Genomic DNA, 26,813 nt, shown 5'->3' with positions numbered 1-26,813 from the left:
AACTGAAAAAAGAAAAATAGAGCAGAGGGGGGAGATGCATACAGTGAAGGATGGAGTGTAAATGCACAGAGGAGGAGAAAAAAACCGGGAGACATGAGGTGGAAAGTGTGAAAGGCAGTGGCCCAGAGAGTGCTCTGAGATGAGCGTGACGAGGCGCGAGAGAGGAGCATGGACAATTAGGACATTTTTATTGAGTGGAGAGATGAATAAATAATTGACAACATTCTGTTTGAGTGGGGAAGAAGGGAAGAAATGAGGACTGTAAAGCAGAGAATGAACTGGCAGAGAGCACAGAGCAGGAAACACAGGCCCAGGGAGAAGATAATGGAAGGGTTTTAGTTTTTTGGTTTATTCAGATCACACAAATAACTCAAAATGATCACTTTGTTACGAAGATAGTGGGTTTTATTTATTTAGGTTTGAGATATTTGAGATTGTGTGATTCTTTTTCTTTTTAGTTAAGTCGTATTTGGGCTCTTGATACTTAGACCAGGATGGGGATTCTACGAGGACGAGTTATGTATAAATACGTTCGTTGAAGTTTTGTCTCACAGTGTTCCGGGTAAGAGGCTTATTTCAGATGGAGAAAATAAGATACTTTACGGCAAACATTTTTTTGTTGGATTTGCTCTTTATGTTTTGAACCTAAAAAATAGGTATAAACAACACATACAAAAAAACATCTCTCTGATATAAGTGATCAAGTTGAGCTCCCTTCATTCTAGAAAGAAGCATGTCACGATTTATCCTCTCATGATCAGGTGCTACGCTCGATGTACTGGTGACGACTCACGGGGATATTTGGTTTACCACTGTAGAACCAGTAGTTGTGTGGCAACATGGAAAGACAATGAGATTTGAGAGCTTTTGTCGATTCAAGCTCAAATACAACCTCAACTTGTCCTGAGATCTGATTCCTTGAAACACATTCAGAGGTCACGTTCTTTTTGTTGTGTGAAAGCGAAAGGATCCTGGGCCACATGAAAGACCGCTACAATGAATAAAGTACATTTACTTCTCTCAGGGGCCATACGCTAATGTGTTTGTGGCGACCACCACAATATTTACTGTGACTGCCACATAATGGTTTCTTTTTTTCCCCTAAGGGTTAAAATCATATCACATAGCAGAGCTGCCCACAGCACATTGATTCATTGGGCCCTCCAGACTCTGCTCTCTCACTCTATCTCTCACTTGCACTGACACACACAAATACATAGACCAAGGATAGTTGAACTTTGGGAACAGAGATGACTTGTCTGTGTATTTAGGCAGGGGAAGGGAGATCCAATCACAATTAGTCACAGGAGAAAAATTCAAGACGCATATTAATACCAGGTGTGAACAGACAGTCCACTTGTGATCAGATCTCCCAGGATGGATGTTAGATCCAGGTCTGAACAGGGCATGACAGGAATTTAAGTCTACACCTTTTATGAAAAAAAACAAAAACATATTTGCACCGATGACTCTTGTTTCGTAACTTTGCAAAACATTCCCGATTAGTTGAGCAATAAATGTGAATGGTTCTTTCATTTTGGACTTTCTGCCTCTCCATTCCCAAGGTCAGCAACATGAAAACAGTTTGCTGTTGGTCAGTGGTGCAGAGTCACGTATCAAAGGCATACTTCACAAAAATTTACAGAGATTTACTTTGCACCTAAAAGCAAATCTATTGATCGTAGCAAAACCATGGGCGTGAATTGACTTTTTTGTAAAAATGTGTCATTTTGAACGCTGGTGTGTGACGGGGCCTTGGACTCTGTATCGCTCACCGACCAGGTAACAGTTTTGATAATAGCTGTTTCCTCTGCTGAAAGCAGTCCAAATAACAAACAGTTCACAGTGAGGTCTGAGGATTATCCAGACAAACAAGGACATAGTTCTCGGAAGACTCATAGATGGTGATATTTTTCTCAAAGCTCCACAAACACAACTCCCTTTACTTCCACTGTGTAGTGGGTGGAGGCTAAGATCTCTAAACCTTGGCACATGAAACCAAAGCTTTCCTCTTGACTAGATACAGCTTTTTTGGGGGATGGGATTTTGTTGAGGTAATTCTTAAAATAGAACATTTGTCGAGACAATGTTGATACACCTTCCCACTAATTCCACAAACGTCTTGTCTATTGTAAATTGCCAGTGGAAGTGCAGTGCAGAGGTTAGTATGATTTTGACACACGATACGTTCAGTAGTAGTAAGAACTGAATATACAGGCGACCAGCGCTCTGTAGTAGCTGGTGTGTGTTCGGGGGAGGCGTCTATGGATTAACTACAGCAGCAGATTCTTTTTTTAAATGTTCTATATCGGACTGACGCAGACATTCACGGTAGTGAAAGTTCTGATATCCATCCAACAACAACATTCATTGAGTCACTTCCTCTTCAGCAATTTGTCTTTAATTAAAAGCACAACATTGATTTCGTTGCTGAAATGCCTCATCTCCAGCTGAATTACAGAGCTTTTTTGTTTAAAGTTGTGAACTTGGGTCTGAAGATTGTGGCGATTGCTAAACAGACCTCTGAAAGAGCTGACATGCAATATATGACAAAATCATTCAAACATATATATAAACCACACGTGTTTCATTTTATATAAAACATTGGCTATAATATCTTCATTGTAGATAAACCAGGTAGGTTGAAAGTTTTTCTAAATTCACTCTGCACCATAGACTGTTTATAAAAAGCTCTGCACACAACATCCAGCACACAACTCTAAAATGTGACAGTATATCGTTGAACCATTTGAGGAGGACTCACTAGGACAAAGAATAATTCTAAAGTAGCTCCGGAGCATCAACGCAGGACAAGAAAACAGACTGCTTTCAAGTGCCATCAGCACACAGTGTATTGGGAGAAGTGCAGCTTCATGTCATTTTAGTGGAGGCATAAATCTGTGTCACAGTGTGCTCATAGCTCTTTTTATGAATTTGCGAGTCAACATTAGAGGGCAGCCAATCTGTGCCATGCCCCTTTTGACAGACTTAATTTAGCAGTGCAATGGCTCCACGTCCAAAGCTGCTAATCAAGTTGTCATGGTGCACGGCAAACATGCTAACAATGTGTCGAGACAGGTCCAGGGCTCACGCCAACGACATCATCACTCATGTTAATAAAGCGCAGTGCTTTTCGGTTGCCCTTTCTCTCTTTGCTGGTATTAAAAAGACAGGAAAAAAACATAACTGAGGGAAAATCAATTTTTGCATCTGCACCTTGTTTCTGCCTCATTGTGGGAAAAGGAATACATTAATCAGGGTCAAATCCTGCTCCGCTTGACGTGAAATAAATAAATTAATACATAAACAAGAAAAGAGGGGAGTTAGGAAGGAAATTGAAATGAGGTTGTAAGAAAGAGGGGGTGAGGAGAATAGGGCTCTGACGAAGCAATCTTGGAAAGGAGGAGAGCGCAGGCCAGAGGTAGGGGGTTGAATATTGATAAGGTAATGATAATGTCTGGAGCGGAAGAGAGGAATGAGAAAAAAAAACGAGAGAGAGTTGGAAAAAGACAGGTGCATGGCGCTGCACCTGAGGTGGCTCAGTGACACAGGGAAGCTCTCCGGTGGCGACAGCAGCAGCTGCCCTGAATTTTTTATGGCCAGCTGAGAGATGGCTGAGATGGCTGAGAGACACTGTGATATGTCTCACCCATGTTCCTGTGAGAGCAGCCTTTCATTAGCTCTCCCCTGACCCCGTGTGGGGGGGGGGGGGGGGGGGGCACGGAGACGGGAGTTGGTGAGAAATAAAAACTCCAAATTGTTTTGAGAAAGGGGGCCAAAAGAAAGTTAATACTGAGGAACTTGCGAGTGTATTTATGGGCCTCTGAAAAATAGAAGCCTTGGTGTTGGGAGCTATTATGATGGATCTTGGGTAATGGAGTTTTGATGGATGAGTGGTGTCTTGGCCTGTGCTGGGGTCTGAGTAGAGGGCGGACACAACTGACTCCACTGTATTGATATCTGACCACCAGAAATTACAGCATCCTTGCTTCTGGTTCTCTATACGCTCCGTGTTTAATTTGCTAAGTAAATTGTTTAGGTTTGTAATATCGAATATCCCATAACCCTTTATAAGTGCTGTAAAAACGACTGCAAACCCCTGAGAAAAGAAACCACAGAGGAAATCCTCTGAAATCCACATTTCTTATGATCTCAGACATCCAGAAATTCCCTTCTGGCCCCCCCTCCTTTAAAGGCTGCAATTACGCGAGGTAAAAATTATAATGTTTTCGTCTTTAGCCTCCCTTTGGTAAACATTGCCATGAGGATCAATTAACCAGCGGCTAATGAGCAAAGTGGGGGTCTGCCTCTATATTGCACCATTGTTCATTGGCGATTTTTAATTAATGGGTTTTGAAGTAAAAATCGCAAAAGTTTTTAATTGTTTTTCTTTTCGATTTGGGGATGGGGCGGATGGGGGGGGGGGCAAGATCAGAGTGTTAATTATAGAGTAGGGCTTTAAAGTGAGGAGGATTTAGACTTTTAATTAAAGAGAAATTTGATGCGACCAACAGACTGGAGTTCAATTGCCACCCAATCCCCTGTTATTCTCCCCTCAACGCTCTTCCTCCTCTTCCTGCATGTCTTCCCCTCTGTTCTGCAGCCTTCCATCTTCTGCCACTCATCTTGCTCCCCCCCACCCCCTGCATGGTGTTGATGTCTCCCTCCTTGCAGGGTGTTGCTATCAGAAGCCGGATTAGGGACTTTGAGAGCTCGGCTCTCAAATGGTGAAGATGAGGCCTTGGAGGGGAGGGAGGAAGGAGGGAGGAGGCGGACGATGACGAGTAGGGAGGGCAAGGGGGAATGGCTCCGTCACTCCATCGGATTTCCAAGATTGAATTAGTGAGCTTTAGACAAATCAGGGCCCTTTTGGACATGTTCGCAAAGTTTCTTCCTCCACCGCCCCCCTCTTCTCTCTCCGTCTCCCCTCTCGTAGCTTTGCTTCCCCCTCTTCCCTCTTTCTCTCCGTCTCCCCTCCTCCTCCTCCTCCTGGTCTGCTCTCCCTAAATAGCGCAAAAGATTGTTTTCATAGCAGTGATAAATTAGGCTGAAGTGATTAGCGTGGTGTGAAACGTGATTACATACTGTAGCTTTGCTGATTTGTTGAACAGATGCCCTCTACCAGCTAGACTTTGGTAGGTTACAGTGTTAAACTCAGTCTCGCCCACAGCTGGAGATCCCAGCAGACGTATGCAGGTTAATTGCTTTGATTGTGGATATAGCTCCTCCGCACCGCTGGGAACGCATCCTGCAGTCTATTTTTTTTATTGCGGTAGCTGTTCTTGAACCATGCACGCTATTCAAATACACGTGCGCATTACATAAATAAAAGAGACCTGAAAAATAGTACCAGCTGGTGAGCAGGAATGATGTGGGATGTTTCGGTGTTGAATCATGTTTGCCGTCAGTTTCAAATCCAACAATTGATGACAGGGTTGTTAAAATTAGACTATAAGGACGCGGTGTTCTGCAATCATCAGGATTAATAGGCTGACGCCGTATACTTCCATCACCGGCGTTAGGATGTGAGACAAAGTGTGGTTATTTATTGAGGAGCCACATCAGCGGGGATGAAATAACATGAAAGAATAATAACGGGAGGAATGGCTGACCTCCTGTTGTCTCACCCTTTCCGCCCGTGTTGCTGTGATTACGCCAATCACTGTCATTAGCATTCTCCGCAATTAATGTGATTTCTTATGCTTTGTCGCATGCATGCTAATGACTCGCACCCAGCTCCCGTCTTTACTTTCAGCAGCTCAAACTATCCGCAGCGCCCTCTCAATACTCATCTGGCACTGAATTAACCCGACTCCTCAAGCCGCTCCGCGTTAATACACAGTGTGCAGACGGCAAATCCACTCCTGATTAAAGCAACAACCTGATCCAGTGTTCATCTACACCTCAATCAGCCGTTATCAACTTTTGGCTCCGTGCGATTCTCACCTCTCATCCATCTTTCTTTTGCCTTAACTCTGCCTTCTCTATTTTTTTTCCAACGACGGAAAGGGCAGAAAAGAGGAAGAGGAGGAGGAGGTGGGATTATCAAACGTCAGTGTCTCCCCTCATCCCTCTATCTTTTTAACTTTGCTGCGTCTCATCATGTGTGCACCCTCCTTATCTGTTTATCCCACTCTCGCTAATCTTCATTCTTTTTTTCTTTTTTTTTTTACCCGCTACCCTGCCATGCTCTCTGCATTAATGCCTTTTGTTGCTTTTATCTGACTCTTAGCGTTTCCCACTCTCGTGTGTGCCACGGCTTTGCTCAAGGTTTCTCTTCATTTCTACATGAAGCATGTTCTTAAAAGAAAAAATAGAGTGCACAGGAACTAAGAGACACATTTTGCTTGCAGCAAGGTCTGGCATCAAGTATAACGGTCCGTGGGGACAAATTATAAGACAAACAGGATTTGGAATATTTATTTGAAGTAGAGAAACCTCTGTTGTGATTGTGATTTTATTACTGTACATATTAATTCCACAAACAGCAAAAGTATGCTTTGTTTTTAGTACCACAGTTCTACAGGCTGCCAATTTTTTTAAAGCTATTTTTTTAGCTTGGATGGTTTGTAAGATGGAGAATTAGGGTCACTCAAAAAGGAAAAAAAAGAAAAACCTAGTCTCGATATCGTGAGAATTAAGTCGTAATTTTAGGCAATATGTCATTTTAGAGGGGGGATATCAGAGGATCAGCCTGTCACCTGTCTTAAAATGAGGAACGTGGAGCATCTTATTAAGTTACACTTTTGTGAAGGTTTCATAAATAATGTTCGGAACATCAGCACCACATTTTCACAAGTTGCCGTATTTGTTCTAGCATCAGTTGTTGGGTCCAGTGGTCCTGATTAGTGGATTGAACTGTTTGTTCACTCTAATGGTATTTTAGTTTTATTAATGTTTTATTATTACTTCATGTCTGTGCTGTCTGTAAGATGTCCGTCAAACATATGCCTTTTTCTTAGCCTGCAAACCAAATCTATGGGTACAAATAAAGTAACCTGAACCTGGACCTAAGTATCTGGACTTTGAAATGATTGTGTAATGATAGAAATGAGTCTATTCTGAAGAAAGAATCACACTGATTTGGTGCTCGTTGAGGTTATTGTTGGTTACATTTACAAGCTATTTAAAAGTGTCATTGGTAATCAAGATCTATATGGAGCGGAACTCAATCGAAGACGGGTTCTTTCTGCTGCTAATTTCTTATATATAAAACACTATGATTTTTTCTTACTAAATTGCGACTTTATTATCGCAAAACCATGACTTTTTTCTAATTCATTTACAACTTTATTCTCAGAATATTAACGTTTTTTCATTAAATATCAGCTTTACTATCATGATATCATGATTTTTTATGTCATTAAATAACATCTTTATCTTGTAATATTATGACTCAATAAATTGTCATAATACTTTTAGCAGTTTGACTTTCCTCTCAGCTACAACTTTATTCTTGTAATATTATGACTTTCTTCTCGAAATCTCAGAATGTTTTTTCTTCATTATATCCCTAATACTCCATCACAGGTTTATCATGAAACAGATATTTTTGTCCCCCTTTGGTTGAACTGCAACGACTCTGGTGACGTCCTCACCTTTCACCAGCAGCATCTACAGATCAACATTTCAATTCGCCCAGAACTTGAATTTATGACCAAAAGCTGTTGACATCTCCTCAAGCTTCAGTGTTTAGCGGTAATTTGCTCATATTTACTGCTAATTATCATGCTAACGAGCTAAAATCAGACATTGAATACACGTTGTTAGCATGACATTAGTGTTTTGTCCATAGCACCGTTGTGTCAATTCCCACAGAGCTGCCAGTGTGGCGGGTGGGTCAGTTTTGTTCTAAACACAGCAGCTCATAGTTCAGCGATGAATGATGTTTCAGTGACTCTGTCAGTGCTAAGGTCACGACTGAAAAGTCATTTTTCTTTGGTTCCTTTTTTGTCCACTTGTAAACTTGAAGTATTTCTAGCCGTAACTACTTCTTTTGGTTTTTTCCATCCTGAAGGCTCACTCCACACAGGAACACATTCATCATGATTAAGCCGCCCTGATAATGAGAAATAGTGGAATTAATATTCATTTGTCTCACTCTCTCTCTCTCTCTCCCCCCGGGACTAAAAAATGTAAATACCACTCTAGTGTAGCATAGCGGCTTATGTATATGAGCTCAAAGTGCGTGGTGTTACTTTGAACATTGATTGAGTTTGTCAATCATGTAGCTCAGTGAATATGGACTTTATAATTGTTGTGTTTATTATTAAGACCTGGAAGTTAACACTTGTAGCCAAGGTGTTTTACTAATTAAGAAAAATATTTTTGGGGCCAGAAATGACTTTTATTGGCACAACTTTGAGCAAATAAGGAAACATATAAGGATTTTGAAAACTGCACCTAATTTTACTGGTGGTTGCTCATGCATTTCTTTTGTGGCTGCGCTTCTCCTGAGCTCAGTCTGTGCTTTTAAGTAAAATGTTCCACTGAGGGTTGGAAGTTGAAAACAACATCAGGTGTGTGTTGGACAAAATTTGTGTTCCCCCCCCCCCCCCCCCCCCCCCCCCAGACAGCTCTGAAATGGAGCGGGGCGGAAAATTACAACACGGAATCTCACATAATTTACTTCTAATCATATCGTGATTATGATGTTCTACATGGAACCGTAGATGTGGTGGTGAAAAGATATATTTTTGGATTTGTGAGGTGATGGGCTGAAGGGGACAGCTTCCACTCCCGGCCTTTAACTTTGCAGTTTATTAATTCCTCTCTGTGGTGCTGTAGCCTGCCAACATGGAACACTGCTGGGTGTGATAAGTGTTTTCTCTGCTTTGAAGGGTAGAGAGGGAGTCGGAGTGCAGTCCAGTACAACTGGCAAAACTCATCAACACAAAAGATGAAAAGGTTAAAAATGAAAAGCTGCCTTTTGATATAGGACACAATTGCTCATGTAATAAATGTGAGCTTTTCAATAGCATAGCTCTTGTGTTTTTATGGTGGATTGAAAGGAGTCTTGCATAGATGTGACCTTAAATTCAAGTGTTGTTATGCTTCTTGACTCCAGTGATTCTCTGATCGTGCTGAAATAGCACACCACTTTCAGGGACATTTTGCAAGTCACATCTGCGCATATTAAAGCTTCTTGCACGTCATTTAATACCTTCTCGGCCAGGGTTAACGTTGGGGGATGTTAGGGTTAGTCATCAGAGAAATAACTTGGTGTGAAATGACATGCAAAGCAAAACATTCCTATTAACAACAAGGAAAATGCCTCAAGGAAATTGGCGTGTTATTCATAAGCCATTTGGTGAGAGCAGCCTGTGGATAGCGGGTGTTAAAACATCTGTTTTCTCTCTGAGTCTGTACCCACTAAGGACAGTAAGCAGGTAAGGAAGAAGCTCAGGGTTAACAGGCTGGGTTGAATACAAAAGTCCCAAGAGCAATTTTGAGGAGATGGCGTGAAAAAAAAGAAAATCCAAGAGCGAGACGCGGAAATAGAAAGAGAAGGCAAGAGAGAGCGAGAGAGAGACGGGAGGGCAAAGCAGAAATGACCTCTGCAGTTTTGTTGATGACATGAAGCTGAATGAGGGGAGAGACCAGAGAGAAGAGGGAAGACGAACTGATGTAGACGAGGGATTAAGAAAGCAGCTGGCGAGGATGATTCAGAAGAGAGAGAGAAGTGGGAGTTAGGGGTGGGCATGTCTGAGGGGGTGTACAGGGGGAAGTAGAAGAAGGGGAGGTGCGAGAGATTGATGAGAGAGAGTGAGAAACTAATTCTCACTTCACTCTGGGCTGGAAGATTAAGGAAGATTATAGAGATAGAGTGAGGGAGGGAGTGAGATGGGGTGATAACTTCTACCACATGCCACGGAAAGATCATTGAATGCCTAATACCCAAAGAGAGAGATGGTGAGAGCAAGAGAGAGAGAGAGAGAGACAGAGAAAGGGAGATTATGAAACAGAACGAGATGTTAAAAAAAATCCGCACAGAGTGATTGCACAGGAAGAGGGAAGAGACAGAGAGCTGGAGTGACAAGAGGATGGATAGATAAAGACAGGAGCAAATCAGGCTCAGAGGGGTACTAATAGTAGTGATTCGTAAGCATATAAACGTCTTTTCTATTAGAGGCCATTTGTACCCATGCACAGTAATCCATGCCAAGGGAGTACGGATACAAAATCCAGGTCATCTATACACCTCTCCAGCACTCGCGTTCTCTGACTTCCCACTGGGATTCATTCTGTTTTATTGTGCAAGTCTGAGGGTATCGCTTACATTCTGTTCAATCGCAAAAGGGGAAACCTATTTTCCATTCCCTGCCACTGACATCTATTTATTCTCCCTCTTTGACTGTTGATATAAAATTTAAACAGACACACCTATAGGCTACCCTACATTTTCTTTTTTTAAGGGAGGAAGAGCTGATGGAAGGAATGCACAAAATGCACTTAGGCAAACGCGCGAACGTCATGCCGACGTATGGGTGCCTGCACGCACACATTCCCCTGTCTTTGACGAATGCATGTGCCCACACACTCGAGCACACGCCCGCTGCCATAGAAGTTTCTTTTTTGAAACGAGGAGGGAGAGAAAGAGAGGGAGAGCGCTGCAGTGGCAGACTCAATCCGTCATGCAGGATTACAGTGTGAGCTTCTCCACGGCCAGAGATGTGGTTTTTATGGGCGAAACACAGGGCTTTTCTAAACGCAGCGGCCCCTGCTATCCCTGCTCCACATTAGAGACAAAGGCAGAGAGTGGAGGAAGGTGGAGGGGATTCTCCCCCTGCGGTCTTCGCCGTCTGATGGCAACTATCTCCCACCTTGAAGCTGGGTAAAGGCTTTTCCAGGGGACAGGTTTGATGCACCCACCTATCAGCTTTCATAAGCTGGAGATGGGATCATTACTGCACCTACGCCAAAGGAACAAATGACCTTGGAAGGAGAGACAAGAAACTCACAGTTCCATTTCTTTCTGATGCAAGGTTTGGTGGGAGGCGATCGTGTGTGTTTGAAAAGATATTTCGGTTCATGTGTGTCTTCTGCTGTCAGTGTGTCTATAACAGAATTTATAGTCCCAGTGCTGGAGCGATGCCAGAACATCCCAAGCACTACACAGCATGAATGCACCCTGCAGAAAAAAATGATCGCCCTAAAAAAATACTTTGATCCCCTGCATCGTCCTGCAACACACCACAGACAAACGCTGCTTGGAAATCTTCCCTCAACATGCACCCACTGCCTTGTTGTATATCTTTGAACTAGCACAGAAGAAGTTCCCAATATAAACAATGCTGCCAAAAATACTATTGGAAAGTAATAAAAAGAAGGAATGATGATGCTGCTTGCTCCTGTAGCATAGGCCGAGTTTCAGCCAATCACTGCTCAGCTGAGAAGGAGACAACAGCTGAACGACTGGATGTTGCGCAACATGTTGCTGCATAAAGCAATTTCAAACATCCTTTATCCAATCCTCACCCAAGGTGACCCCGCACTCTAACCTGCCAGAGATAGTGACTTAAACATCCCACAATCTGCTCTGTCTCCCTGAGCTGCCGTAAAACAAACAAAGCAACAAACTGACCCAAATAGAGGTAGACAAAAGCGAAATTAATTTGAGATTGTGGCAACGCCATCAGAATTACAAAAATACACTGTCAGTTAGGATACAGAAGCAGGAGAGAACCTACGGAGCATTAACGTCATACAAAGAGAGGAGAGGGGAGGGGTGTGTATATACGCTAATGAAGCTGAGTCGAGGGGGATTAACAACTGTGACAGTACAGGCTTCCAGGCCCGCGTGGTCACACAACGTTCAACTCGCACACAGCGGCATGAACGCGGCAGGATGATAAGGGAACAGGACACAACAACATCCTTGGGATAGATGGTTCTGACAAAACTCTGATAAGGAGTCAGTAGATGATTGCAAGCAGAATATTGTGTGATATCTTTGATTTGGTGGAGCAGCGGGTCTGGTCAGAGCGGGTCAGGGGCCTGCTGGGGTCCTCAGGTGGGACCTAGGGGACTTAAGTGAAAATTATTATTCATTGCATGAGTCATAATGATGAATGTTCAATAAGTGTATCCAAACCTTTCTGGATGGTAAGTCCTCCGTACAATTCAATGTCTGTCTGGCACTTCTCGTCCTCAGAGAAAGCAAGTTTTCTCCTTTTCTACATTCTGAATACTTTTGTGGTCCCAACTCCCAGGCTGGGGAGCACTGCTGTGCTGTATATTCTGAATTGATGGGGTGGTTGGTGTAATGCCTTTCAGAAAGTTTGGTTTAAAAAAAGTTTTTCCAAACAGAAGCTATCTGACCCCATTGGGCCTCATTCACCAATCGTTCTTAGGAAGAAATTCCTTCTTAACACCCACTTACGCAGTTTACGAAGATTCTGATATTCACCAATGTTTTCTTAACTGGGATTTGTTCTTATGTAAGAGCAGAATCTAAGCCAACTGAAGAGCACTTATGCACACACTTCAGTTAGTCAGTGTTTGTTTTACCTTTAATTCTACAATGCAAGAATAAAGTGCATGGAAATGTTGAAGAGGAGAACACACACAGAATATTTTGTCTATACTGCAAACCATAACACTTTGTAAACACATGAACCTGTTGAAGAGGAGAATATTTAGCCACAAAAATAGTCACCCATCTTTAGGTTTCTTACACTGGTGTTTACATATTAATGTGTCACCTGTTCCATAGTTTTACAGCTACAACTTTTAGTTTAAATGTTCATTCCAAGTGTAGCCTGTTTATTCCTAAAACCGAGTTTATTTCTGTTCTAAGACGAGAGATGGCTCAGAAGATGCATCCCTACCGCACGGTGCGCGCCACACCCAGGGCTCAACTCAGTTGGATAGATACAGTAACCCAGCATTTTCTGTGGGTGCTATATCTGTAAACATCAGCCCATTGGCACTGTCACTGCGAACAAGCTGCCAAGAATGGGGCATGTGTGAAAGGAACGGGCTCATACAAAGTGCTTTCAGACCACGTCCAGAGTGTTTCTACCTGCTCTTAATGGCCACTGGGGTGTGATGAATTCAAGGAAGGGGGATAACAATGGCTGCTTTCCGTCAGTCTCTCCTTGAAAGCAGTCATGCAGCACAGATGCGGTCTTACTGATCAGATCTATAGCGTCCTCCATGCTTCTTGGGTGCATTCCACGAGACCACAGAGTTGCTAGTGTGGCTGTAGGGGCAAATGCATTAAATATGTTTAAGGAAAATTTGGCAAGTTTGTAGTCTTGACAAATGGAAATATACCAACAATCTTTTGACCTATAACCACATTTAGGTCATATATTGAAATCTCAACCAATCACTGTCTTTTGTCCTTTGCCTCATCCCTCAGGTAATATCGCAAACTGAACAAACACTCCTTATCTTATATATATATTATATTACACACCATTGGTCAAACATCTGGTGTTTGTCTGCAATTTGAATGGATACAATTGGCATTCCTTGACAAATGCATTAGACGGATTTGAATCGGTTCTGCAGTGATGGAAGCATGACTCCTGGCTGAAGGCGTTCTTCTTCTTCTTCTTCTTCTTCTTCTTCTTCTTCTTCTTCTTCTTCTTCTTCTTCTTCTTCTTCTTCTTCTTCTTTTTTTTTTGGCAGTCTAGACGGAGATGCTGCATCTTCTCCCGTGCCATGTTAATGCGCATATTGAACATCAGGGCATTGGTTTGTAAACAGCTATGAATGTTTGTGTACTTGTTTTTTACATCTTGGGAACAATGTGCAACAATTACAATTTTTTCTTTGCTATTTCGCAAAATGCAACACTGGCAAACTCCTCAACTGACAATGGGAAAGGGGTTAACAACTTTTTTAGTGGGTTTACCCATGTTTGAAAAAGAAGTCTAATCTTTGTGTGAGAGAAGTAGTGAAAACAAAAACCCTGAACACCTGCGGACAACACCTCAAGAGAAAGTTTTCAGTGCACAGCAGTGGGTTATTGATTCTGTCAGGCAGCCATTAAAAGTAAACCCGCTCCATCTTGCTGGTTTGCACTCATTGTCTGCCTCGATGGAAGCTAAACATTAAAAAGACCCGTAAATGTAAATTGAAAAAGAGAATCTGGTCAATTTAGGTGGAATATTGAGTGTCATCATTCACCCTCTTCCTTGGCCAATAGCCTTGGTGCTGTTCTACGATGTGCCGTCTCTCGCTAAAGCGATGCATCACATATTATCTCAGACAACCTTGGGTGTGTAGTGTTTATTCATCTCTGAAACGACCCTCCGCCACCTTGCCGGGTCCTCGCCACCAGCCTCTTGTCCAGCCACAGTGCTTCTCGATTGAAACAACCTTGAAAGTCAAACAACAGAGGTGGAGGGAAAGGGTGTCATGAGTTAAAGCTTAGACAAAAACATTTTCAAGTGCTGTGCAGTAAAGGACCTCTCTTTCCAATAAAGGAATACTTTTTGAACCTATGCTTTGTGGCTCTCTGAGAAGATAGGTGAGTGTACATGGAGTTCGTACCAATACGCTCCTTCAACAGGCCATTTTCTTGGAAAGTTCCTCCAACTGCTTGAATGAAAAATTCTGTCTTTTCTCATTATCTAACACACATCTGAATGGACACTTACACATGCTATTCACGCACGCACGCGGCATCGGGCAGACAATGTCCATCGCAACTCCTGAGGACTCTTGCTGAAATGTCAGCCAGTGTGTTGAAAGGATCAGTTTTTTGATGTTGCACATGCAGTCAGGCGGAAGGGGAAGAGAGACAGGAGGCTTGATGGGCATCAGGTGTAATTTCGGTAACTGCTTTGGCAGCTGATGACTCACTGTTCGGAAAAGGCAAACCGAGCACCTCCAGACATCGGCTCGAACCGGATGAGGTGCTCGACGCATAAACATGACCTTTCTGCTTGAAGATCATTGAAGCTGATCAGCTCCTAAAACTTGTCCGAAACAGCACAGGGCCCTGGAGGCAGAGAGACGTCAGATGTTGTTATCGTTCAGTGACAATAATAATTGGTGGTGTCCGCATGACGTAGCCAGACACAGGATCATCGGCCATGAATAGAATATTATCTTACATTTTGATATTGAAGGACTATTCCAAAGTCATACAAATAATGACAGACTCCATTTGAGATAGAATCAACCTTAGTGTCTTCTCCGAAATAGAAATGACCCTGACTAAATGTATTTAATATTAGCATAATGAGAGGAAACTTCTTTCGCTGACACACATGTTTTTCCACAGCTGAAGCAAATTGTTTCCCCTCTTATTACTTTTTAATGACTTGTTATATTGACTTTAGTTATGGACCAGTGATTTGTGTGTATGAGTATCTGACATGGAGTTGGAGCAAGTTGGACCAAGTCTGTTTTAGTCTGGGCTTGTTTGTGCTGTGACAGGGAGATACAATTATTTAATAATCCAGTTGGGGTTTTCAGCTCTAGCAGATGATCAGCCTCACTTCTGTGAAGTTGATGGCTGACAACACTCCCTGTAGAATTTACAGTTCCTGTCTCCCACATATCATCCCAATTTAATGTTTTTCTTTTTGTACTTTGCTGTTTTCACTTAAATTCCAACATTCACTTTTTTTGAGGATTTATTATTTCTGTTGCAGGAAAACATGAGAAAAAGGTTTTCTGTTGACGTTGACGTTTAGCATGACATGTGTTATACATTTACTCACTCATTAAAATGTTCTCTCTCAGCACTAAAAATAAATGTTTCTACCCACCAAGAAATTTATTTGGGTTTGATGTAAGAAGCAGAGATTTGAATGACAAATTCAAATAATTCACCAATGATTAATGTTACTGATGTCCCTGTTATCATCTGGAAGTCAATTTGTCAGCCTCCTAAATGTATCTACATTCACGTGTTTTCCTTTGCTTTTTAAAAAAAAAAATTGTAGCATTTGTTTTGGGTTAGAAGGGTCGTCAACACGCCCACTCGCTTGCGGTGAAACCTGCAGAGGATCTCTTGCTGTGTTCTCACATCGGCTCATTCAGACAGTTTTTATTGGCACACTGGCAGGACAAACTCAACAGAAAGTCTGGATTGTCTCACTTTGATATTTTCATTCTCAGATACTGCCCCTCCAGTGAATGTCCCGAGATTATCTGGAGTTCAGTGCATGATCTTACAGCAGCTTTAGTGAGGACACTTATTGGCATAATGCATTTGTTAGCCCCTAACATTAACCATCACAACTTAATGCCATATGGTCCCCTGCCCCTCACCCTTACCCTAACCGTCACTAACCTTTACTATTCCTAACCCTAACCATCCCAAACCTTAACCATTTCCTAACCCTAACCTCATACTGCAATATCTATTTTCTTTTTACGGGATATGTAGATCCTACCACTAGGACATTATGGAAGGGCAATTAAAGTAACCTTGTTTCCTGTGCTCCTCTTGACACACTAAGTGTCCCCTAATCCTAACCTAACCTAAACCTTATTACAACCGTAGCCCTAAAGCCAAGTCTTTCAAACAAACAACCTATTGAAAATGGGTCAGAAATGTCTTCACTTCCTCACAATGTCCTCATTAAGATCTTGGCTCAAAATGGTGCTCACAAAGATACCTGCACAAGTACACACACGCACACACGGCACTGATTTTGTCAAGTTTTGTAAGAACAATCCAATACCAGTGTAAATATTTCAGTATTACCTCAGGTCCTGTGAGGGTTTACTGAAGATAACCTGCAGCTCCACGTTGGATGTATCATAAAACACTAAACACACAGAGAGGGAAAGCCTTAAGGAGCGTGCACCAGACTGCACACATGTCTGTCTTGAGTGTGTTGAGATGTTGCCAACAAAATAACCAGGATAGGTTAGACAGATGTGTGGTGGGCAATTTCCTTTTCTAATATATTGGGAAGTTTGAATAAAAGTCGGAACATTGTTTATTTTTATATCACTATGTACAGCAGATGGAACAATAGTATAAATCTCTGCCTTCACAGCCATAATGCATAAACTGATATCCATAATTTATAGCTTTTGAATGATGAAAAGAATTTACCAGTAAATCACAGGCGTTCAGTGGGTCGACGCTGTCACAGTTGGTGTATTCACATGCTCTTAACCAGCGTACGACCACACACATCAGACCAGAGCTACTTGAACCTCTGCCAGGGCGGTAAAAAATGGACCACAAATGTTGTCCCTGTCATGACCTATTGGCACGTCTCCTGGAACTGTGATTCTCTGCACCATCTCCTGTCAAGATTTATTTGATCTTTATGGCAGCCCTCACAGTTTATATACTGTAGCTTAAGATAAAGCAGCAGCTGAGCAGATTGCATTCGCACTACATACAGAAGTACAGCTGCAAGTGGTTGCATCAGAATATATCCATGAATGAATTTACACATTCATAAAATAAAATAGGTTACACCATATGCAAAGTAGATTTATATCCAGTCGCTGCTATAGCAAACTGAGCAAACAAACTTAAGTTGGCTTGCTTATATGTTAGCAGTTTGAGTGAGGAGTAGAAGAGCTGAGGTCTGAACTAAGATTTATGTCATTGTTACATTGTATTCATCTGACCCAGTTAGTTTTGGTTTCACATTGAAATGTTGCGCAGTAAAGAATTTTGTATGACATACGTACATCCTGTTGTCATCACCAACGTAGGCTGTGTCTTCCTATATGTTTCACAATGATTGGTTTGTAGACTTCGGAATGTTGTCATGTTGGTGGGTGGTCTTTTCATTTGAGTGGAGGAAATCAATGAACTGGTTCTTATTCTTAATTGCGTTGTCACTGATATCATTCAGGTATTAATACCAGCAACATTAACTTCAGTTGCAATACTCGACAGTAGTGAAAATGCGTCAAATGAACATCCCTGTCGTTCAAAAGTTATACAGTTGGAGGTGAAAAGTGCAAGTAAATCCTTCGGGCTGCCTCTGCTACTTTTTCTTCTTCTGTTGTTTCATGCAGTCTCAACTTCCTGCAATTGGTTCAAAAGTCTGAACCATGGTTCAGTTCGATTCAGACTGAGACCGCCTCTTTTGGTCGATCTAAATGTTGGTCCTTTGGACTGAGGCCCCTTTCACCCCTTACAATACGCAAAAACTATGCACAATAAATCACAAAAACCAATAACAATTCGCCAGTGGACCGAATAGCATTAGCTGGGTTACCAAAGCTGAATAATTCCCACTCATGCTGTACAGCACAAATACAGCTAACTCTGAAAAGTTTAAACTAGGAAGTATAGGACTTCAGCCTCAAGTCACATCGACTTCTCAGTGCAAACCCTAAGGGAGAGATACAAACTTTTTTTAACCTGTTATTCAGGAGTGGTGTGCTACTTCTACGGTGATCTCATAGGTATAGAGTATTTCCAGTAAGTTGCAGCAGCAGCAGCAGCAGCAGCAGTACGTACATGGCCCCTGCTGTTCTGTCCGCGGCTGAGTGTGGACAGGCTTATGAAATGATTTATGAATATGTCGCCCTGTCCTGCATCTTATTGTAAAAAATGACGTTGAACAAGACTGTAGTTTAAATATCTGTCATATTTTCTCTTTTCAGTGCACTCACTCTGTGTTTTGAAATGCAGTGTTCTGACTCTTGCCACGAATGTAACCCCATTGATCTAGCTGAAAGCCAAGCAAATCCAAAGCCCCCTGTTGCCGCTCTGTTACACTGAGTCTTTTAAGTCTTAATCTCACCAATAGGCAAACAGCCACCCATAAGTGGACAAAATTTCACAGCCATGCAAAACTGTGAATTCATAACACTGTGTTTGTGCTGTAAAGCTGACACTGTTATGTTGTTTACCTGCCTCCGCTCATCCTCTACACACCTCCAGCCTCCGGGGAATTATCTCATGTCCATAGGCTGGTGCGGTACACCCTCCCGAGGGAGGTTAGCTCCTGCTGTCAGTATATCAGTAAGGCCTAGACAGAGACAAGGCTGGGGACACGGGCGAAGGAGGTATTCATACATTAACAGACCAGGGCTCCTGCTGTTTTTCACCTCCTCACACACTGACAGGTCCGCTTTTATCTGCCATGGTTCAAGGCGAGGACGGAGCTGCTTTACGGCGATTTGCACTTAAAAACTACCCAGTCGGTCCTCTGAGAAGCAGCCTGCCCCCCCCCTCCACCTGCTGCCCCTCTACACCACTGATCCCCTCCTCACACACATTCCTCCAAACTTCCCCTGCTTCTCCTCCTTCATCCCTCTCTGTTCTTCAGCTTGCCTTTGTTACTCCATGCATAATTCTTTTGGGGTGGCTGCTTTTTCTCTTGCCTCCTGGTGTGAGGGAGTGCTCCCTTTTTTTCTCTTTGACTTTCACCGTGTCCACAGAAGTAGTCCTCAGAGCTTTCTTTATTTTTCTTTGCAGCACAGATATAAGTGGTAGGAGGAGGACTTGTGTGTGTGCACAAGGATGTTTGAATGTGTCTTCATGAATGTGCGTTTGAGAGGGTGGCTGAATGTGGCATTGTGAGTCCAGGAATGTGTTTTTTTTTTTCGTTTTTATTTCTAACTGCATAAGTAAATAAATACTAGTTTTTTTCTGGAGAGTGTTTTGTCAACAGGGCTTGAAGTCACACAGCATACATGTGTTTGTTCATTGCCTGCGAGGAGGGTGTGTGTGGGCGCACCGCTGCTGCTGCTGCTGCGGCTGCTGTGGTGGCGCATTTCTCTGTGTGCGACAGGAGGGTTACTGGGAGAAAAAAGGGAAGATAGACAGCAAGCGAGGAGGTGAATCGTAATTAAAATTTTCTGTCTCGTTAAGTTGGGACAGCTCGCAATCGATGGTGAGGATTTGCCTCCAATCCTAACGATCCAAAAGCTCATTTGGGTTTTAGGTGGGATGGGACCAGTAAGGGGAAATGAATTAAGATATTTATGGCCCCAATTAATCAGTGCACAGAGAAACTTGCTGTAAGTGCCCAGAACTTACAAAGGAAGACAGTACCGTCGCAATCGCGTGGTTTAAACTGTTTGAGAATACACCTCAACTGTACATTTCATTAAACTAATTAGGAGGCAAGGGCTTCCTGGAGTCACTGTGTGCAGCACCCTGTCGTCTTTATTTACTCTACTCGAAATCGAGTTGCTGTATATAAAGGCCATGGGTGAAATCCCCGTCCTGATCTGTGGTGGTTTCACATAGATGAAAACAACATTTTTGCCGTATTACATTATACAAAACTCTAATGAGGAAATATGAGCTCCCTTGTGCTTCAAATTGGAGCACCCAATTATGTTCGCTTACTGCCGCACAGGCCCATGCACCCAGGGTAATGGCATTGCAATCGCTCTCCACAGAGGTGCACAGCATAATGTGAAAGGCTGCGACACAGATCAGTATGTTACATAAATCCTTAACTCTGCACCGAGTGAAACTTCTGCCGTGGAAACGGTGCACAAGATAAAAGCATGAAGAGGGAAAAAAACGATTTTTACTCCTGCTTTGCTGCTTTAACAAAACACCTCACATTGACAGAACCTCCCACACAAAAATGTAATAAATTTGTGCTCAGCTGGTGACAGTGCAGTGTTGATATTCTGCCCTGCATCCCTGCTCCTGCCCCAGGCTTGTTAACAAGGTGCCCGTGGCAATGATTGCCTGGCCATCAAACTCCCAGCTGATAAGTTCCTGTGGGAGAGAGTAGGGGCTCTGTCATTGAATTCACCCCAATCGCTTCCTCATGCTGTACGTTGGAGATAAGACGCAGCCAAATCCAGCCTTACATCCTCCATAACGGCCTCTGTAGCGTTTATTTACAACTTATTCTGTAAAAATCTGTCCGGCATTTTGCAGCTCGTCCCAGGTAACCACTGGGTTTGTAGCATTTTATCATTTGATGACTAGATTTATATGCACAATTATGGTGTTGTAGCCTGTCGTCAAGATGGTAGCCAGCAAGACACCTGTCACTTCCAATGTTGCAAGGCCGAGGATGGAGATTGGCTGATTGATTGAAGCATTCAAAGTGCACAGAGGGTGAGGGACACGGTGACAGGCTTGTGATTGACACAGATGAGCAAGCGACAGAGGAAAGGAGGATAGGAGTCAGCAGAGTAAAAAAGGACGGGATGCTAAAACAATAGCAAGTTAAAGAGAGGGGGATAGAGGGAGATTTAGGGGGATAGATAGGTAGAAGAAGAGACAGGTGGTGAGTGGGAGAGGTGGGAAAACAGAGAAGAGGGAGGGGAGGATAATCTTGTTTTTCTCCATTTTCAGTTCATCAGAAGGATTTGCTCAGAGAAAGTGAGGCTGTGAGAGAGAGAGAGAGAGTGCAAGAGAGAGAGAAAGAGAGAGAGAGAGAGAGAGAAAGAGAGAGGGAGAGAGAGAGAGAGAGAGAGAGAGCGAGAGCGCTTGAGAGAGAAAGCTGAAGATGTTGGAGAGAAATTGAGTAAAGAAAAAAGGGTAAAAACAGTATTCCAGGAGGAGCAACCCAAACTTCAGTCATGCCCCAGTGAGTGTGCTGACAGGGAGGGTCTGTATGCACCACAGCGGAGCAAGTGTCATACACCCAAACAGACCACATTGCACTGCACAGGACACGATGGAACTGCCACTGCTTAACCCATAAGACACACGTTTTACAAAAAATATTGCAAAATACTGTAAAAGGGAGTTTTCTCTCTCCACAGATGCCACTCTACCTGTAGGAACAATCTCATGATGTCTTCTGTATCTCCTTAGGGAGATCTGTAAAGTAAAATAAGTGGTTATGATGTCATCACTATGCTCAATGCTTCAAATTTATACCAAAATGCTTATTTTACACACTTGAAATGTGGAGTTTTGAAGATGTGGGAATTAAGTAGCCAGAGGCGGTGTATAACGAAAACACTCTTCTAAGTTGTAATGTGTTAAATTCACTGTTTCTGGAGCTTGAGCCATGCTAGGAACTAAAAGTCACAACACATTAGTCTTTCTGCTTCCGTTTTGGCTCCAGTCCTCCAGTGTTTTACGAACTGGATTTTATGGAATCAAACCCACATGCAGAGTTTCATAGTTTTGTTCACAGGAAAGTGTAACTTTAAAAGATACTCCATCAATTGTACTCATAAAGTTCAGCTCCCTTAATATAAAAATACTATTCTCAGTTGTACAATGTCCTCTGATTCTTTTTAGGGAGCTCTATAAAATAAAACAAGTACTGGGCTTAAAGTATCTGATTTATACCAACAAGCTTAATTTTACAGACACGTAACATGGAGTTTTAAAGAACCAGCTAGAAGGGGATGTCTAATGAAGAAAAGGCCTTTAAGTTGCATTGTGATAAATGTATGATCCACTGTCTCTGGAGCTTGAGCCATTCCAGGGACTAAAAGTAACAATACATTCGTCTTTGCTGCTTCTGCCTTGTCTCCAGTCCTCCAGTGTTTTAGAAACTGGTTTTTAAAGGGTACTCCACCAATTATACTCATAAAGTTCAGCTTACCTACCATTACAATACGTTTCTACCTGTAGACAGTAATAGTGTCGTCCATATCTATTTAGGGAGCTCTATAAAATAGAATAATGACTTAAAGCTGCAGATTTATACCAGCAAGCTTATTTTACTTGCAACACAGAGTTTTAAATATGGGGGAGTTCACCAGTCAGAGGGTGATTTCTAATGACAAAGTGCACAAGTTGCATTGTGGTAAATGAAGGATCCACTGTTTCTGAAGCCTCAGCCATGCTAGGGACGAAAGGTTACCATACATTAGTCTTTTCTGCTTCTATTGTAACTCCAGTCCTCCAGCGTTTAAAAAAAAAAAAATTGTTTTCTGAATCAAACACTGACATATACAAAAGGTTTGTATATATTGATGCAATCTGGCAAATAGTCAATTAATCCCTCAATCAAGTTTTATTTGGCTTTATTTGGTCCATATTCATAAATCACAATCCTCTGTCTATAACCTTCAACAAGGGTGAGCAAAAACTCAGTTATAGTAGTATATGTGGCCAGGAACATTGTATATGTAAACAATCTAGTTGTAATCATAATGCATAATGCATCAGCTGGATCTGTATCAACAAAGACCAAGGACTCCCGGGAGGAAGTCAAGTCAGTAACATCTGTTGATGAGACATAAATGGGATGAAGAGGGAGAGGAGGAAAGAGAAGCTCTATGTTTCATGTGGCCTACTCTTAAACAAAGGTCATATCATTGACTTGTCAGATGCATGAGCTGCTGTTACCGGGATGCCAATTAAAGTGATAGTTCACTGAGGAATGAAGTGTTTGAGTCCACAAAACACTTTAGGAGCCTCAGGAGCCAACAGTGTTGCAGCCAAAGTGACCTCTTCTTCAGACGTAATAAAACAACAGTAAAAAAGACAACATGCTACCATCATTTACACCATGTTTTCAGCCAAAAAGTCCACTACCGGAAGTGGCGATGCTAGTAGAAATAGCCACAGGAACGCGCACCCCGCGCGTGCCCTTGGGCGAGAGTGTGTGCGGTGTTCCAGTGTGCCCGAGGGTACGTGTACGCGCCTCCATTGAGAATATCAGAGGACATTTCGGTTAAAAACATGGTGTAAATGACGCCGTTTCGAGTTGAATATGAATGTCGGGGCTTACGGACACTGTGACACTGTCAACACTGTGTGCACCTGAGACTCCAGAAGTGTTTTTTGGACTCAAACACTTCACCCATTAAGAGTAGATGAGTGCATTTTAATTTGTCGGTGAACTATCCCTTTAAGTGTTCCTGATCTTGTCTCAAAACTAGCACACTGATTGATAGCTGACATTTTGTTTGTAGGATTCCCATTTGAGGCTTCAATGTTGAAAGTATGGAAATCAGACGTGTGCGAGGTGAAGATCCTCCTAGATAGCTCAAGGTGCTGTGTACAACAAAGTGCATCTGCATCTGTCTTGGTGATCAAAGAACAATATGAGTCCAGCTAATTAATCACACATCAAAGTGATGGGAAGCTAGTTTCACATTGTAGCTGATCCTTTTTTTCCACTGCAGTCAGAAATCCTTGACAGTTGTTCCCGCTAATAAATGCTCAGAGCGAGTTCTAATATTGTTATCCTATCTTTTCCCATGTAGAATAGTATGATGATAACTTTGTCCCCGTCTATCTAATAGATGTAAGAGAAAGCACTTGGGTCATTATGAAGGTATAAATGGATGTGTGTTCTGGGCCTAAAAAGCCCTCTGTGCTTGTGAAAATGTGATTGCTGCTCTGTTAAAGGTCCGTCCTGCCTGCTTGTCGGAGAGCTCTCCTACCTGTCTATGCTGCTCCACTTTTAATTAACGCAGTGCAATGATTAAAGTTTTAACTTAATTATCTTTATCTTTTCTCTCAGGGTGTTTAACCCTCTGTGGGGAACTAAATGAGACGCTTCGCAAGAGGAGTGGAGAAAAAAACGGCAGACAGAGGCTCAGCGAGATAGAGGAAGATATCAGGCGGTGTGGAAAAAAAACGGAAGGAGTGACTGACACCTGCCCTCCAGCTCCGTGTGAAGGGCACGGGATGGGCGAGTGAGAGGAGGTGCATGAGACGAGGGAGAAAACAAGGGAGAGAATGAAGATACCTGGAAAACAAGGCCTGCCTCACAGCAAACCTCACTTAAATTAGGACATCTCGCCACAAGACAAGATGGTTACAAGAAATCTCCTCCTGTTGGTTTTCCTGTGCCTGTGGGAGGGGCTTGCTGGGGGTTCCTCTGCCAGTAAGATTGTACGGAGAAGAGGAGTTGGCGGATTGCACGCAGTGAAGCTGGGGGAGAGCAGAGCTGCCGACCAACGGGATGCAAGCGTGGATGCAAATGCAATGCCCGTGGTGACTCTTAGAAACCTGATCAATCACGAGCAGACGGGTGATGTTGGATCTTTTTCTTATTCCAAAATGTTGCAGAATCACGCTGCTCCATCTGTTGCCAACAAGGAGAAGCAGGCCCTCAAGCCTAAGCGTGAGGTTGACTCTGTCTATAATAAAGAAGTGACTCCGCACACATTAGCAAATGACAAGGAGTTAAACCAGGATGTGAAGAAAGTTAGGAATAACACCAAGAATGCAGAGAAAACAGGGAGGTCAGAGAAAGCATTCACAATCCACCACAAACCAGATCTACACTCCAATAAAACCAGGTTTAAATCAGGCTCGAGATCCAGGGTCAGGCCTGATTTGAGTGTCCACACCACGGGTGTGCCACGAAAAGGATTCAGCGTAGATTCAAACCGAAAGCTGAACCTCACTGCTAGCTATGGCGTTCTGAAGCTGCTGTCTAAAGAAAACCTAGTCAGGATCGTCAATTCCCAAATGCAGAGCGCTCCCAGCTTGAGCTTTCCGAGCAAGGGCAGCCGGAGCAGGAAGAGAGATTTGATTGACGTTAATCACAGACAGTTAGAGGCTCAGAAAGTGGCAAGACAAGATATGGTTGTCACTCAGTCTCACACTGGATTTGATAATCAGACTGCATTTCCTTATGTAAGCCCAGTCACCACTCCAGATCTTAATCGAGACCCTGGTGCTGACATTCGTATTAATCCACTAAGTGAAGTCAAGCCAGCTTTAAGTAAAGAGCAGGACAACTTGGGATTGCAGGATTCAGATAATGGCGATAGCAAGAGCAAACACCTCCTGCGCATGCTGTCAACACCTCGCAGCGAGGTCAGTCTTAGCCCGGAGAAAGAACTAATGATCAGCCAAACGGAACCGCCTTTCACATCGACAAAATATCACCCACTGTACGTTCCCTCTGAAACAAATGATTCCCCTCCTTCTGTGCTGACAATGCAGCACTCGGGATTAAGGCTGGGGAACAGAGCGGCAGATTCCCATAGAGACCCATTAACAGAGTCAGTTCACCCTGCTCAAACAGAACTCAGCACAGCCCAGTACCCAGCAGATGAAGACAGCACGCTTGTCAACAGCAGTCATGTCCTAAGGCTCCACCCTTACAAGGCAAAAAACACTGGGACACAAGCTGCCGGTCCGAAAAATGGCCAAGGCCTCGTGTTTGAAGAAGCAGAGTCCGAGGTAAAAGAGGAAGTGCATGAGCGTATGGAGGGAAAGGGGTCTCGCTCTCGCAGCAGGAGGAGCTGGATCTGGAACCAGTTCTTTGTGATTGAAGAATACGCCGGGCCTGAACCTGTGCTCATCGGACGGGTAAGGAAAAAGAAACTTCATTCATCATTTACAAGGTCTCTGAACTATTTTATAAATGTTTTAGGATTATTTAAGACACTGTTTCAAGTTTTGTACATGGCTTATTTAACCTCAGGTCCTCCACTCAGGTACACATCCTCTACGAGATGTGGTTAGCATAATTTAACCCCACATTCACCCTCTGAGTTATAAACGTGCAATTGGAATTGATTTACATTTCTCCAGTATGATGTGATGGTTTCCAGTTAGCCGTAAAAACATCAATTAATCAATGGTGTACTGAGGCGCAAAAAGAGCCCAAGCTCCCGTCTGCCCAAGGGGCTGGTCGTGATCACTACCAATCTGGCCTCACCAATGGGAATTGACATATCCAGGAGAATTAATAGCTTTACTTTTTCCTTCTCCCATTGATCCTCCCCCAAGGCAGAAAGCAGTCTCTGTGTTCCCTCATTTCACTGTAGGTCAGACCTGTCAGCTCTCTTCCCTCATGGTCAGAGGTCCCACTAATGCTATTTCATTTGGACTGATTTACACTTGGTTTGACAGGATTTATCACCGCATTCTCCCTCAGCACAACGCGCTGGGTTGTAGTCCTATTGCTCTGCTAGGTCATTTATTAGAATCATTGACTGGGCCCGTCTAACCCCCGCGCTCAACTCCTCCCGCCTTTGAAAGAGTGAGCAGCCGAGCGTGGAAGAGGTCACGT

The 26,813-nt window shown here is 42.9% G+C and overlaps 1 protein-coding gene across 3 annotated transcripts in view; it reads left to right on the top strand.

The window, feature by feature from the left end:
• The window catches only part of LOC117778903, a 148,586-nt gene that overhangs the window by 27,879 nt on the left and 93,894 nt on the right, over positions 1–26,813 (top strand). For all 3 annotated transcript variants that reach the window (XM_034614794.1, XM_034614795.1, XM_034614796.1), the window contains exon 2: positions 24,303–26,107. In XM_034614794.1, the coding sequence (XP_034470685.1) occupies positions 24,596–26,107 (1,512 nt within the window). In that variant the 5' untranslated portion in view covers positions 24,303–24,595. The remainder of the gene's footprint in view (positions 1–24,302; positions 26,108–26,813) is intronic.

The sequence above is a fragment of the Hippoglossus hippoglossus genome, chromosome 17 (genome assembly GCF_009819705.1).
Source record: "Hippoglossus hippoglossus isolate fHipHip1 chromosome 17, fHipHip1.pri, whole genome shotgun sequence".
NCBI lineage: Eukaryota > Metazoa > Chordata > Actinopteri > Pleuronectiformes > Pleuronectidae > Hippoglossus > Hippoglossus hippoglossus.
Note: the sequence above shows the minus strand (reverse complement) of the source record. Positions and strands in the feature narration are given on the sequence as shown.